The sequence below is a fragment of the Vicugna pacos genome, chromosome 5, assembly GCF_048564905.1.
Source record: "Vicugna pacos chromosome 5, VicPac4, whole genome shotgun sequence".
NCBI lineage: Eukaryota > Metazoa > Chordata > Mammalia > Artiodactyla > Camelidae > Vicugna > Vicugna pacos.
The window spans coordinates 46,249,351-46,263,539 of NC_132991.1; the positions used below are offsets into that span (position 1 = coordinate 46,249,351).

General features: G+C 32.5%; 1 protein-coding gene across 3 annotated transcripts in view; it reads right to left on the reverse strand.

The window, feature by feature from the left end:
• The window catches only part of OLA1 (Obg like ATPase 1), a 145,275-nt gene that overhangs the window by 27,872 nt on the left and 103,214 nt on the right, over positions 1–14,189 (reverse strand). For all 3 annotated transcript variants that reach the window (XM_031678336.2, XM_031678337.2, XM_072961185.1), the window contains 2 exons: positions 12,582–12,662; positions 12,170–12,267 (listed from right to left, as the gene is read on the reverse strand). In XM_031678336.2, the coding sequence (XP_031534196.1) occupies positions 12,170–12,267; positions 12,582–12,662 (179 nt within the window). The remainder of the gene's footprint in view (positions 1–12,169; positions 12,268–12,581; positions 12,663–14,189) is intronic.

A 14,189-nucleotide genomic window follows, 5' to 3' on the forward strand; every position in this document is an offset into this window, starting at 1 on the left:
CCTTTTAAATATATGAATTGTCTAAAATCCCTTTAAGAAAGACCATAAGATGGAAGATATGTCACTATTACCAATGTGGGGATATTTCTTAAAATAAAAATTACCGTAAAACATAACATTTGGGTAACTAACATTAACATCCTCAGGCAATATGAGAACACAAATCCATAATAATTATTCATACACCAAGCCACTATAAACCTAAATCATTTCTGAAGACCTAAATGTGTCAAGAACTTTGACAATTATGACTGGAGCCAGGAAACTGTAGCAGCGCAGAATTTCTTATGAATTTCTCCAGTTACTTTTTATAAATGCTGTCTTGGATGACAGCTTAATGTGTACCACATGCAATATTTATTCTTCTTCAGTGTCAGACTGTCTAGCCATCCAAGGGAATACAAAGAATGTCACTTATTAGGATAAAAGCACAAGGAAGGTAATCAAGGACATATGTAACATCAGCCAATCATGCCCTATTTCAACATCCTATTCCATTCATAACAGTTCAACAATTATTTGCTTACTGATAACTTGCTTTCAGGCTGTTTGTGTTCACCATAATGGTGGTTTGCATTTATTTTGCTCTTTAGAATTGGACACTTGCTGTGCCATACGTGTTTGTCAAAACTTTGTATCTTCTGTCAGAAATGGCTTAGCATATCAAATAATTTCTATTTGTCAGGAACTACAAATACAACAATCAGCAACCCTTGATGTCAACAGGGCACTAAAATAACCATAAGCAAATGTATAACTATTAAATATTTAATTTAAAAATCCTATATGTGATATACAGTAAGAAAGTCATCATTATTAGCTAAGTCACACTCACATACCTTTCCCTGCATATAGCTAAGAATATTTAACAGGCATTGCTTTTTCTTTGTTTCAGTTTTCCGAGATTATGAAGCTGATAAGAATTTCCCAGTGTAAATTTGGTGGCCTTTAAACTATATATCCAAAATGCCTAAGTAATATCAAGTCACATTAAAACATATACTTGGCCAACAACACAAATTTCATTTAATAGATTTAAAATAACACCCACCACACATCATAATCGCAATATATGTAACTGTAGGAACGTAATTACTTAATCATTAAACTTTAACCAGATACTTCACCCATTTATCCTATTAACCTTTAAAAGCTTTTAAAAGTACTAATTTCAAGAGATCTAGACAACTAAGATGTTTACCTCTGAACATAGGAAAGGAAGCAAATGGTTGATACTCTCCATGTTTTCTCTCTTGGTCTCTTTTTTTCTCTTCTGTCTCAGATTTGTCCTGAAGTAAAGTTCTCTGATGCAAGAAGTATCCCATGCAAACTATTCTATACGATATCAAATCAAGACTCAGAAAAAACCCACTTTTAAATAATAAAAACATAATTATGAATTTTGTTTTTTCAGTCTACATCTAAGAACAATCTTGTAAACCACTGATTTTCTTAGCTACATAGTACATGTTACAACATAGCTGCTGAAAGGACTAGGGAAAAATCCATTTGGATAGAGTTGGAAAGGTACAGGGATTAGTCTAGATTAATGAAAAGAGAAACACAGTCAGATTTCCTGAGTGCCACTGTTCCATTTAAAAGTCTTGAGTATTCACGAAACAGTAAGATCTCTCTAAATATGAAGTTTGCTATTTATATTTCTAAACAGATTTCTAACTGGATTCCAAACTTCAAAATAATTTTTTTTGAATAGGGGAAAGAGAGGAAACAAAAATACGGTGAAAGAAAGGGGAAAATGCAAATGACCTTACCCTTGTTAATTTCAGAGGGCAGAACATCACAAAATTATAAAAAATAAAAATAAAAATACGTATATTTAGGAGAAAAAGAAGAAAATGTGAAATTGCTATCCTTTATTTATTGAAAATTAACAGGTTAAAACATTTTATTGCATTTATAGCATGCTTTTCAGCCATATGTTTATAGCAACAAAAAGTGTTAAAAAAAGAGTTGTCTATATTGGTTGTACACTAGTGAAATGACAGAAACCCATACTTGTTGGAAAGCAAAGATGAATGCAGTTATTTTATGCCGGTAAGACTCAAGTCCATTAAGAGAATTTATTGTGCAGACACTAATTAACTATGTTTATCATATACATGCTTTTTTCATCAAATTATGAGAATTAAATCTCAAGACAAATGGACCTATTTACACCACAGAACAATTTAATTTAATATATGGAAAATATTTAATTCTCATTATCCTATAAGAAAATTGTTTCTTTCTATCTCACAGGTGAGGAAACAAGGGCTATAAGGAAACTAACCAAACTATCTTGAGTCCTGCTTATGTAAAAACACTGCATTTATGTTTGCTCTCTAGCTGGTATGGGTTTCCGTGTAATTTTTACCAAGATACAACTAACACAGACAACTCTTTTTTGTACCTTCTGTTTCATGACCAGCATGCTATAAATGCAATAAAATGTTTTATACTTTCTCTCATGAGCTTGAAAGAAAGATAGATATTTGGGTAGATATTTGCCATGTTAGTAGGATTAAACCAAATGAAAGAATATATGTAAGTGCCTCAAAGTCCAGCATATAATAGATGCACAAAAATGGTAGTCATTATTTTGCCCAAGACTTGGATGTATGTGTAGATAAATATACATATATATGCACATACAATGTTCTTTCCAGTATATTGCTATGTGCTAATATAGTATTTGAACAGAAATAGTATACAAATTATCTGTTTGCACTTCAGTTAATAAAAGAGATATGCACACGTGCACATATACGCACAATTCCATGTCTCAAAAACACATCCAAGTTACTGAAAATGCAAGGAAACAGAACAAACCACTATGTGGTTAAAAAAAACACATAATAAAACAACCAAGTGGCAGAAAAAAGTACTTATCTTAAAAAAGGATTAATTATATGTATTTTCCATGTAAAAATATATAAGCTATCTTAACTGTTGACCTTACGCAAAGGGCTATTAAATTGGTATATGTTTGGAAAATAGTTTTCAGAGATAAGCCCATGAAAATAAAGATACAGTTTTAGATAACATTTTTACATTATGTTCAGTTAGCATTCTTTAACCAAGTTACAGTGAATTTTTAGTCTCATATTTTATAGTACATGAACTATTATTTCACAACAACAAAACCTAGGCTAAATGAAATGTATAGTGATAGGAAACGTGGTTAGCATGTGACCCATTTCTCAGGCCTTTTCTACCTTTCCAGCATCACCAATGCCCCAGTGGTGAGATTACCATGACACAGCAAAGAATAAGAGCTATAGACATAAACTGTGTAGGCCTGAATCTTGGCACCACTGACTGGCTCTGTAGCCTTGGCTAAGTTCTCAATCTCTCTATACTTGCTTTGTCTTCCTTAAAATAATAATGGTACTTTCTTTATAAGGTAGCTGGGAGTCTTAAATGCAATGCATATAGGTAAGTGTTGAGTACATGTTGAATGATGCCAACTACTACTAACACAACACTTTAGGCACATGAATTACCTGCTGCTATTCTAGTTCCTGATATTCTCTCAGTTCCCTGTTTATTTGCACATCAACTCCCTCACCCCAGCAGTGAAGAACTGCTCTTAACAAATTGTACGGTATGCTAGATGAAAAAAGAAGGAAAATTCTCCTTGTCATATTCATACATAAAAACTGATCTGTGGTTATAGATATACTTTGTGAGGTCTATTCTGTAGTATTATTTTAGACTTGGCAACTTGATGTAATTTTTAGACTCGTTTCAATAAGAATGATTATATTTTTTCTACCAAAACTTTCATATATGGTACGTTTAAAAATGAATGCTAAAGTAGGTGCTAAAATATATTGCTATAACAATATACAGTTAACAAAATTACAGCAGTTAAAACTTATTACCCTAAGAATTTGTCATCTTGAGAATGGTTTTCTTTTATTAACTAAAACCCTAAACAATTTAGTAGAGACAATATTTTCTGAGATAAAACAGAGCAAAATGCAAAGTTAATTAAAGCAATATTTTCAAGGATTTCTAAAGATTCACAAATATATCTGGTACTGTCATGTGTGGAACTCCACAAATATTCAAGTCAAATGGGTCTATTTTTTCCACTTGCCTGCTACAAGGACCTGTGCATGTTCCATAATCTCTCCCGCTGCCTCATCTGTAAAATGGGCATGATAATAGCTGTGTTTTGTAAATATTCTTAAAATTTTCATGTTTTATCTATCCTTCTATTAACACCTCACCAATTTCTAAGCTCAAAAGGGAGCCTGGAACTCAATAATAAATGATGATTTGCTACGTATGTCTTGGCTTGGTACATGAAAAGCTAAGTCATTGTCATTTAATAGGAAGGTAGGGGCAGGAGAGAGGAAAGAAAAATGGCACAATTTAAAAGGTAACAATTTTAAATATAAATTATATATGAAAACTACTAGTGACCTTCATGTAAGCTAAAAAACAATTACCAACAGACAAATGTTTTTCAATCTTTTCCTTTTAAATTTCAAAACGGACTAATAAGCCCAAAGATGTTTTCCACAAACTGTTCTTTTTAAAGAATTTCTGAGGAAAATGTTGATAACCGCCTAGGAATACTGATGCCAACCCCTTGATATTAATGACAGATTAAAATTTAAAGTACGGAAAAGGTACCTTTGTAACTGTATTAATGGAAACACGAATCTTGTTTATCTCTTTGTTCGTTTAACCCATTCTTAAACTAAAATGCAGATCTCTTAATCCAATTATGAACATACTTCACTTGTATAAAAATTCAGTTTAAGGACAAAATTACAGTGTCATGAAGGCTATCTCTGGATTTGTATGAGGATCCAATGAAGTAATGTAAATTGAAACATTGTAAAATTTTGACAAACGCAGGTTGTTATTATTCTTCATAAAGTTTAGTCTACTTCTTTGAGGTCATTTACATCAAGGGACTTTTAAAAGAAGTGATTTATGAATAGTAGTCTGGATCAGCAAGCTGTTAGACAAGCATGAAAAAGGAAAGATGAAATTCAAAGTAAATCTATGTAACTGCAAATTTTACTTGAACACATTTAGGATAACGTTTCAATATTTATTTAATTGTGATTTATTTGAATAAGAATTTATAAGCTCTTTTCTAGTGGTTGTCTTCACATTCTATTCTTTTTCGATGCTCCATCATATCTGCCTTTGCATTTTCTGTTCCCTCTCTATGGACCAAGCTTTCCTCAGATCCTCTCTCATGGTGCACTCCCTGACTTCACAAAGGCCTTCCCTGACTACCCTAACTAAACTAACACCCTCTTACCCTGCTTTACTTTTATTCGTCCTAATCACTTCCTGACATTATATTAAATATTTGTTTGTTAGTTGTCTACTATCCCACAAGGACTATAAGCCTTGTGGGGGCAAGGGCCTTTTCTGTTCAGGCTCAATGATTATTTGCTTAGAAAAGGAAAAAGGAAACAGTACTTATCTGCTCAATGAACTCACAGTCTTCATAAGAAACATAAATTTGAAATTTATATTCATAATGACAGTTTTCATGAAGTTAATTTCTCTTCCTGATATAGCATTAAAAAGACTGAACCAGGTACCACTGTGCAGCTCTATCCTTTTCTACAGCCTTCTCCCAGGAAAACACTGTTATTCAGATCATGCATACTGCATTAACACCACACCCTTCGCAAGGCCCTGCACTCTCCTATCACCAACACTCCTTAAGATTTCTGGGCTTCAACATTTTCCTCTACCTCTACCTCTACCAACTACTGTTCAAAACTCTCATTTTATGAGGGCGGTTCATCTCAACTCATAGTTTTAGAAACAAAATCTGACTCAGTAGTCCTTAACCTTTGGGGAACAGATTTTTTTAAAAAAAGTATTAATAGACCTCAAAGTATTCACCAGAGTCGGGCAGAGAAATTCTTTGTGTACATGAAACACTTGTGATTTGAAGAACACTATATAGCTGTATGCCAAAGTTTGTCTTTCATTTCCTAGAAATGTGTGTGCATGTATGGGGAATATATGTTTTAATTTCATCAGAGAATCCTAGAGAATACTTGTTTTTTAAAAGAGCTTTAGTCTTTCAGAATTAGAGAAAAATTTGTGAAACTCCTCCCTATTGTATGCAGTGAAATTCTTTACCTACTTTAAGAACAGACGAAAGCCCTGACGAATTTGATAAGCCATATCACTCATAGATCAGTAAGTCAACAGACAGCGCTAATGAAGACAACAACTGCCTCTCCTGAAAGTACCACTTTCTCAAATTCAGTGAATGACCTTGCAAAGAGAAATTACTGTCTCTGAACTGTATTGGGCAAAAGGCAAATAAGCCAGGGAAAATTCCTAACATGCATAATATGGTGTGTCAGTAGCATTGTGCCCGTATAAAAGGATGTGCTTTCTTCCATAATTATGTTTTTCAAATATGGAATCATAAGTCTGATTTGGTTTCATTATGACTGTGTTCTAGGGCACTAATACCTCTTGATACGAATATGAAATTGCTAAAAGAGTAACCAAAACACATTTAATGAAAACCAGAAAAGTTTACAAGTAATATTACATGAACACACTATACAAATGCCAAAAGACATTTCAAGTAAAAAGATTCCTGAATGGGCAAAGGTCCTTTTTCTCCCACTCCTTTCAGCTTTTCATCTTTTGTAATAAAAAGATTGTCCTGCTTTAGTACATTCTTTTTAGCACTCAAGATTTTGATCAGAGATATTAAGAAATATCAATTCCACAAAATACATTCATCAGTAATTATTTGAAATCCCAATTCATATTGCATATGGTACTGTTTCAAAGCTTTATCATAATACAAATTAAAAAGCAAACAATTGGTTATTATACAGTAATAAAAACAAGGAACTGTAGCATAAATAATCAAAACTGCCAGAATTCAGGATACGGATTTTTTTCGGGAACATAAGTAATGACTAGAAATGGTTCATAAGTGAGGTTTCTGGGATGCTGGTAATGTTCTATTTCTTGATATTGGTGGTAGTAATACGAGTTACTTAATTTTTTAAAATTTATTGAGCCATGTACTTTTCTGTAGGTATAATTCAATAAAAACTTTACCCAAAACTCTAAACCTCCCCCCACCCCAAACCCTCCAAGAAACTGTAAATCAGAGAAGGGGTCTTAAGAAAATATTTTCTTTTTAGATTAATATATAACTTGCTTCAGTAAAATTAAGAATATGTTGTATAGGATTTACCAATTTAATCAATTCCATACGAAAAGCAAAGCAAAGCAAAGCAAAGCAAAGCAAAGCAAAGCAAAGCTCAGTTTAGACTTCCAGAATACTCTTGACCTGTTCTATTACCCTTTTACATCTGTCAAAGGAGCAAACAAGCACTAGTCCTCATAAAGGCATCCCCACTAAAAATGACAATTTATAGTTTATAAAGTTTAATTCAGCTAAAAAAACTCCTCACATGTTAAACTTATCAACACTACATTGTAATTTCAAGTCGGTAGAAACATACTTAGAAAAATAATGTATTCTCATAGGCTTCATAATGTTAAATGCTTCAAGATGAAGCTCACACAACATTCTCACAAAACCGTATGAATCACAAGTAATTAAAAAAAAAACCCAGAAATTATAATCCCCCCCAAATACTGCATGAATATATCAGCTTTTACTCTACCAGACTAGTGGATGATAAAGTAAAACATTTTAAAAAAATCTTAGATATGTGTATATTGCTTTATATACTAGGGTATGTTTCTGAAACCTTTATATGAATTGAACCTAATTTCAAATCTACTTGAGAAGTCTCCTGCACTAAAATGAATAATTTATTTAGGAATAATTAATCATTTCTACTTTATTTGTTTCAAGTAAATCAAATGTATAACAATGTGGTTTTTTCAAAGCAGCATATCTGTGTTAAATTTCTAGCTTCAATGAATAATCTTGTCAGAAATTGATGACTCCTTATAATAGTTTTACAGAACACATCATAGTATTCCTGAAAGGCCAAGGAAATGTTGTGGGAAAAAGGTTATATTAACCTTCTACAAATATAATTGTGAAGTGGACTTCTGCTCAAGTTAAGTATATAGCCTGAAAATAATGGAAATCAGTGAACAAATCTTCCTATAGTGGTGAATACTGCTCATATTGATAAGACACAATGGAAATGTGCTACTACATAATATGTGCTGTGGAGAACAACGTCCAAGGATGAGTTAGGTAGAACAATTCCTGTCAGACCGCCTACTGTAAACAGGAAAATAAAACCTAAGGTTCACAGTAAGGCAAATGATCATTTAATATTACCTCCATGGAGGGTTGCCAATCAACTACTTTTACTCCTGTAGGAAAAGCAATAATTATAGTAGCTGTGTAAAGTATGCTCGTGTGTCAGCATCTATACCTACTGTGAATATATGATGAGCTCATATGAAAAAGCCTAAGAAACCACTAGATATTATAGCTCAAACTACCCCTATATACCTGAAAGGTTTTTTCCTGTGTAGTATGTAACATATATAAATATAGCTTTATATTGTATATGTACACATGCACTCAAATTAGATGCAAAAAATGAACATACCCCCTCTGTAGGGTAGTTAGTGAGATATAGTACCTGTAATTCTTCCAGTTCAAGAAATCAAAATAATATTGGACTTATTTCATAATTTTCCCCTAACCAGGTACACAGTGCATATCACCAAACTACATTTAGTTGTTGTGTACAAATTAAGTGAATAAATAACAAAAACAGAAAAGTGAGGGGTAGAGAAGACTGAATCATAGAAAAATAATAATTAATAAAACATTTTTCTATTTAAAATTTATTTAGTGAAACTGATATATTGTCCTTGATTATCCAACAGTTTAAAAGACTTTGCAAATACTTGTCTACCTATCTTGAACCAATTTCGACACTCAGATTAATTGACTCATATAGTATTAGCCAGAGAGTAATGTTCAGTGACCACAGCTTACCACGGCATATGCAAATATAGATTACACACATACAGAGTCTGACTGTCTTAAGTTTTAGTTATACTTTCCAGTTGAATAGGAATATGTAGTATAATAAATAACAAAATACAATTATCCTTTATCAACAGTTTCAAGAAAGATGGGGACAAAAAGAACACAAAAATGAAACATAACTGGAAACTAGGTACGTGTTCTACTGATTTCATAATTGGATAGCATATACTAACAGAGCAGCAAAGGTATAAAGATTGAAATTCATATCTCTAATTAAGCAACAGTTTGGCAGGTCTAATGTCCTGTACCTGCTTGACACCATGACTCAGAAGGCAATCTCAAATGAAAATTAATACTACATGTAACAGAATCTTAGTTAAAACTAACTGATCACATCTGAAAAATGAAATCCTCAAATGTTCAAAAATCACTGACATAAGTCAAAGACAATAACAACTTCTGCATAGTTTTATTCTTCAAAGAACAGCAATATATAATGATAAAAAAAAAAAGATCTCTGTGGATTCCCCTTACAACATCTTGATTACTGTCATCTGATCACAACACAACTGTAACCAACCCAGCTGCCATGTCAGCTTTCCTTCAGGGCCTAGGTCTTAATCATAAATCAACAAAATGACCAATTCAGCATTGTTAAAATCAGTGAGTAGATGCTTGGAGCCATTCCAGTTTTTACATCTTTCAAAAAGGTCACCTACCCAGTAACACAATAGACTTATCTTTCAAAATGTTTCCTTCTTTTACTAGGATTGAAAAATAATACATTACCATTTAAATTTAAAGTGAACTTTAGCTAGTAATTAAAATGTTCATTACTTCTGAAATAGTGACCCACTAAAATATACTTTGTCTTCCTTTTGTGGCCAGAATCACAAACCACTCCTTCTCTTTCCTGACCATTCAAAATAGTTTTCTAGATATAAAAGACCCATGAAAATATTTATTACTGTTTCCTGCATCAGTCTTAATTTGCTACAGCAATATTACATAATCTTAAAAAACAACTTTTTCTTTTGCTAAAGGAGCAACCAATGTAAACGGAGTTTAGATATAAACATTACCCAAAAAACAAGACGCTAACACAAATTAAAAGGATTTAGTAATTAAAATATATTTTAACTATCTACATCTGCTTGCAATGTAATAAATGATGAAAACCTAGCATTCATATCTTTCATAGTAAAAATTTATTCTGCACTTTAATACAAAGGCTATGTTGCATAAACAGAGGATTTAAAGCTGTAGCAGAATGGCTGAATGAAAGGAAAATGGCAATCTTTCTGGCTCCAGTAGATGCCATTCCCTATCACACAATGTTTCCCACTCATAAATACATGACAAATACTTCCTCAATCATTTTTTACGAGCAGGGATGCACAGGGGGTAGTCAATGGCTAGCTTGAGGGAAAATAGGAACAGCAGGCGGCAGAAACTGTACAGAAAATGGCTATGTGGTAAATTCTCTTCTGGAACATCACTCAGTTACCCAGTCTTTGATCTTTCAGCTACAATTACACTAACTTCCACAAGATCTGATCCCTCCACCCCCATCAAACATACACACTACCCCAAACCAGATCATTAGTCATACATAAAATCTAAAATTTGGTTTTATAAATAGGATCATCCGTACCTCTACATTTTTATAAATTAAAATTTGCTATTTAGACAAGAGTTTACTTTCAATTGGCTATAACCATATCATCATCACAACTGGTCTCACAAAAAACATGGGGTGTCTGGCGACAGCTAAATCACAGACTGGCGTCTCCCAAGCAGTCTGCCTACCATTAGGCTCTGGGAAATGGTATTTACTATACAATTAGAGCCAGGGAGTTCTACCTGTAATCATCCAAATACAGGTGTGAGAAGCCCCTTTGGGCAAGGAAACTGACTCATCCCTTTTCATGTAAACTTTGATGTCTGTATTGTTTCACAGAGCCTCAGGAAACCTTACCATTCATACCACAATGAGATTTATTAACTGAGGTCAAATAATTTATTTTAAAATTTCTTCCCAAAGGTAACAATTTTTAACATACTAATCATGAAATTTATAAGAATTTTATATAAGAAACAAGACAGAACTGTTTATTTTTAAGTAAATTAACTATTGGAGGACACTGACCAGGCAGAACTAAAGTTTCATGTCAGGTTTATGTTTTCTAGAACATTACCAATAAAGAGGCCAAATTCAGCTTCCTATCAGGAACACAAAATGTCTTATAGTATTATCAACAGGGCATTTTTAGTTGCAGTAATTTCACAGAATTTATTCTAATGATTTATTGGAGTTAACCATCTGACATTAATTATTGTTTTGGCTTCCAGTCTATGAATGTTTATTTTTCAGTTTAAAGCTTCTCACTCTTTGATATCATATGGAAATGAGAATTTTTAATGGAAAATTGAAACCATGTGCATCTAAGTACTTAATGAAGTACAGGGGGAAAAAACGACAATATATTTTAGAAGAATTCAGATATTTTGCTTTGGATAGTTTTCATTGGTTTGTATGGCTTAATAGTATAAAATAATGAGGGTCCAGTGAGCACTATTACAAATGTGTACATGCCCATATATTATAAGAACACAGGATTTTTTGAAGTTACTAGTGAACGAAAGGAAACCCTGTACATTTTGGTTACATGTCAAAAATAACAATCAACACATGAATGAATAGTTTTTACCTTTGTATATTTTAAAGTATTTGAATCAAATATCTGTCTTTCCTTCCACTTACATATAGTTTTTTTAATTCAAAAAAATTCTTAAAGCATTCAATCTGGACTTTAAATATGTATGCCCAGCTACAATCTCAAGTGGGTATTTTAGAGTCACATATAATATCAACATAGCTAGAAATTTCTAGTTCAAAAAGTTTTTTTTTGCTCTAACTACTTTTATTCTGATTTTGCAAAAGAAAAAAATTAATGTCTATTAAATTTAAATTTGATAAGTAAATATGTATAATTCAATATTGCCTATTTTTTTTTCCCTTAAGTTCTCTAAGTGTAAATCATTAGGAGACTCATCTCCAAATGTAAACAACAGGCAAAGATTTCTCATCCATTTTAAACTTTTTAATAATGAGAAAAATAAAATCAAACATAGCAGCAAGTACATATGTACATGTGTGTGTGTATGTGTACGGATTTGATATATCTGGGTATATCTGGGGAGAAAAAAACTTACCATTTGTTTTTCTTTCTAATGTAGTCTTTTTCAGAAAGATTAACCAAGTAGACCATTGGTTTTGAAGTCAGAAATAAGTGTTTATTCAACACTTCAATCTAAAGTGGGAGATAAAGAATCCTTTTAAAAAGTTGAGTAAATATTGAGTAAGTCACTGAAGAACTTGAAAGAAAACTCTTTTTAAACAAGTAGCCATTTTCATTTTTATAATTCTTGTTTCTAGAAGATTAGTTGTCATGAAATACCAGGAGTAGGGGAAAAGAAAAAAAAGCAAGCCTAGGAATAAGCAATCATTGTGAGAAATAAAGTTTAACTACATATAATAATAAGTGTAAAATAATGACAACTCTAATTTGTGGCCTAAGAAATCAAAGCAAAGGTAATAACAGATGGCATCATATTTGTAACTTACCTCTTTGTCATTCCAATCATGATAGAAGCGAACAGGTTTCTTTTGATCTATAACCCAGGATTTGACTTTGCACATTATGTCCTATACACAATTGAGAAAAAAGTAAATACAAGATGAACACTAAGCATTTAGATACTAAATATTAAAATTAAAAGTTTTCAAATTCTCAAAATAAAAATAAACTCAACTTTTTTACAAAAAGAGAACAAAGTCACACAGATAATTATTTTCAATATCTCATTAAAAAACCAAATAGCAATGAAACATTAATGTGGCATTAAAATTTTAACATAATGAAGTTGGAATACTAGCAAAATTAGTAACAGTCTTAAAAATTTCAAGACAATTAAAACATAAAGACTACAAGAGTTAATAATATTTCAACATTATCTAGTGATGTCACTTGCAAGATAAACATGCTATTAGGAAATAGAGGGGGGTACTGGAGAGAGACTGAAATACAAGTTTTTCCTTAAAAAGAAAAACAAACAAACAAAATAGAAAAAATTGAGCCTATTATTGATGATATACCCTCCAAAATATTAAGTCAACTGACCAAAACCCTTTTTATTCTGAATTAATTTTTTTGTCGACACCTTCTCCCTGCCCACTTCTCCTGTCCCCGCTTCAACCCTACGCCCCCCCACACAACCTGCCAAAGCCTCCATTACACAATGGCAAGAGCCCTGCACTGGTGACCTCCAACCAGCTGCATTCACTTTCAGAACATCTCTCTCTGCTGGAAATCTAAAGGCCTTTTAGTTAGCAAGCTAGTGTGCATTCAGAAGGAGTAACTGCAGGAAGAGCCCAATGTGCTTTGTTTCTCTGGCCTTTCTTCACAGAAAGATTAATCATCTGTGAAATGGAAACGGCAAACAGCAAGTGACACAAACTGAACCCTTCAAGCCTTTCCTCATCAGTTTTGTGGTTCTGAATCTAAAAGCTGCGTGTGGCAAGGTTCTCCTTACAGGCAGGTGTTAATAAAAGGCTCTTGGGTCTGAAAGGTCAAACTTAGCTCTTCCAGAAGTGCGTTTGAGAGTCATCTGTTTTTGTTATTGTTGTTGTTGTTAAAGATAATTTATGGATATGTTTTAAATATGCATTTCTCAAAATTTATTGTAATACATAATTATTAGCAATAAATTTCCTACATTTTCATTGATGTATTTATTTTACCATAAATCAGTTAGTATTCTATAAATATCCACTTATATAAATCACCTCAGTATTTAGTATACCTTCCTTCCAAATCTTGCTGTTACCAACAGGAAAAATAAGGAAAAAGCCCTATATCCTTAGATCCTGATTTGAAACCCTCCAGGAAAAGGACTTCCCACAGATTTTAACAAGGAAGGGGCAAGCTGAAAACTTTTAATGAAATCTAACATGTTCTGCTTAAGAATAATCACTTTTACTCTTCTATAACTGAATTTCACTCATAAATGTTAAAAAGTGGCTAATGTAACACCATTTCCTACAAGGAGAAGATCAAAGTGCTATATTACAAATGCATTATGATTAAAAAAGCCCTGTGCAGCCTTGCTATTAACTGTTCTTTAAACCCTAAAAGGCTTCCCATAGATCTCACTTGGCACTGCATATACAACC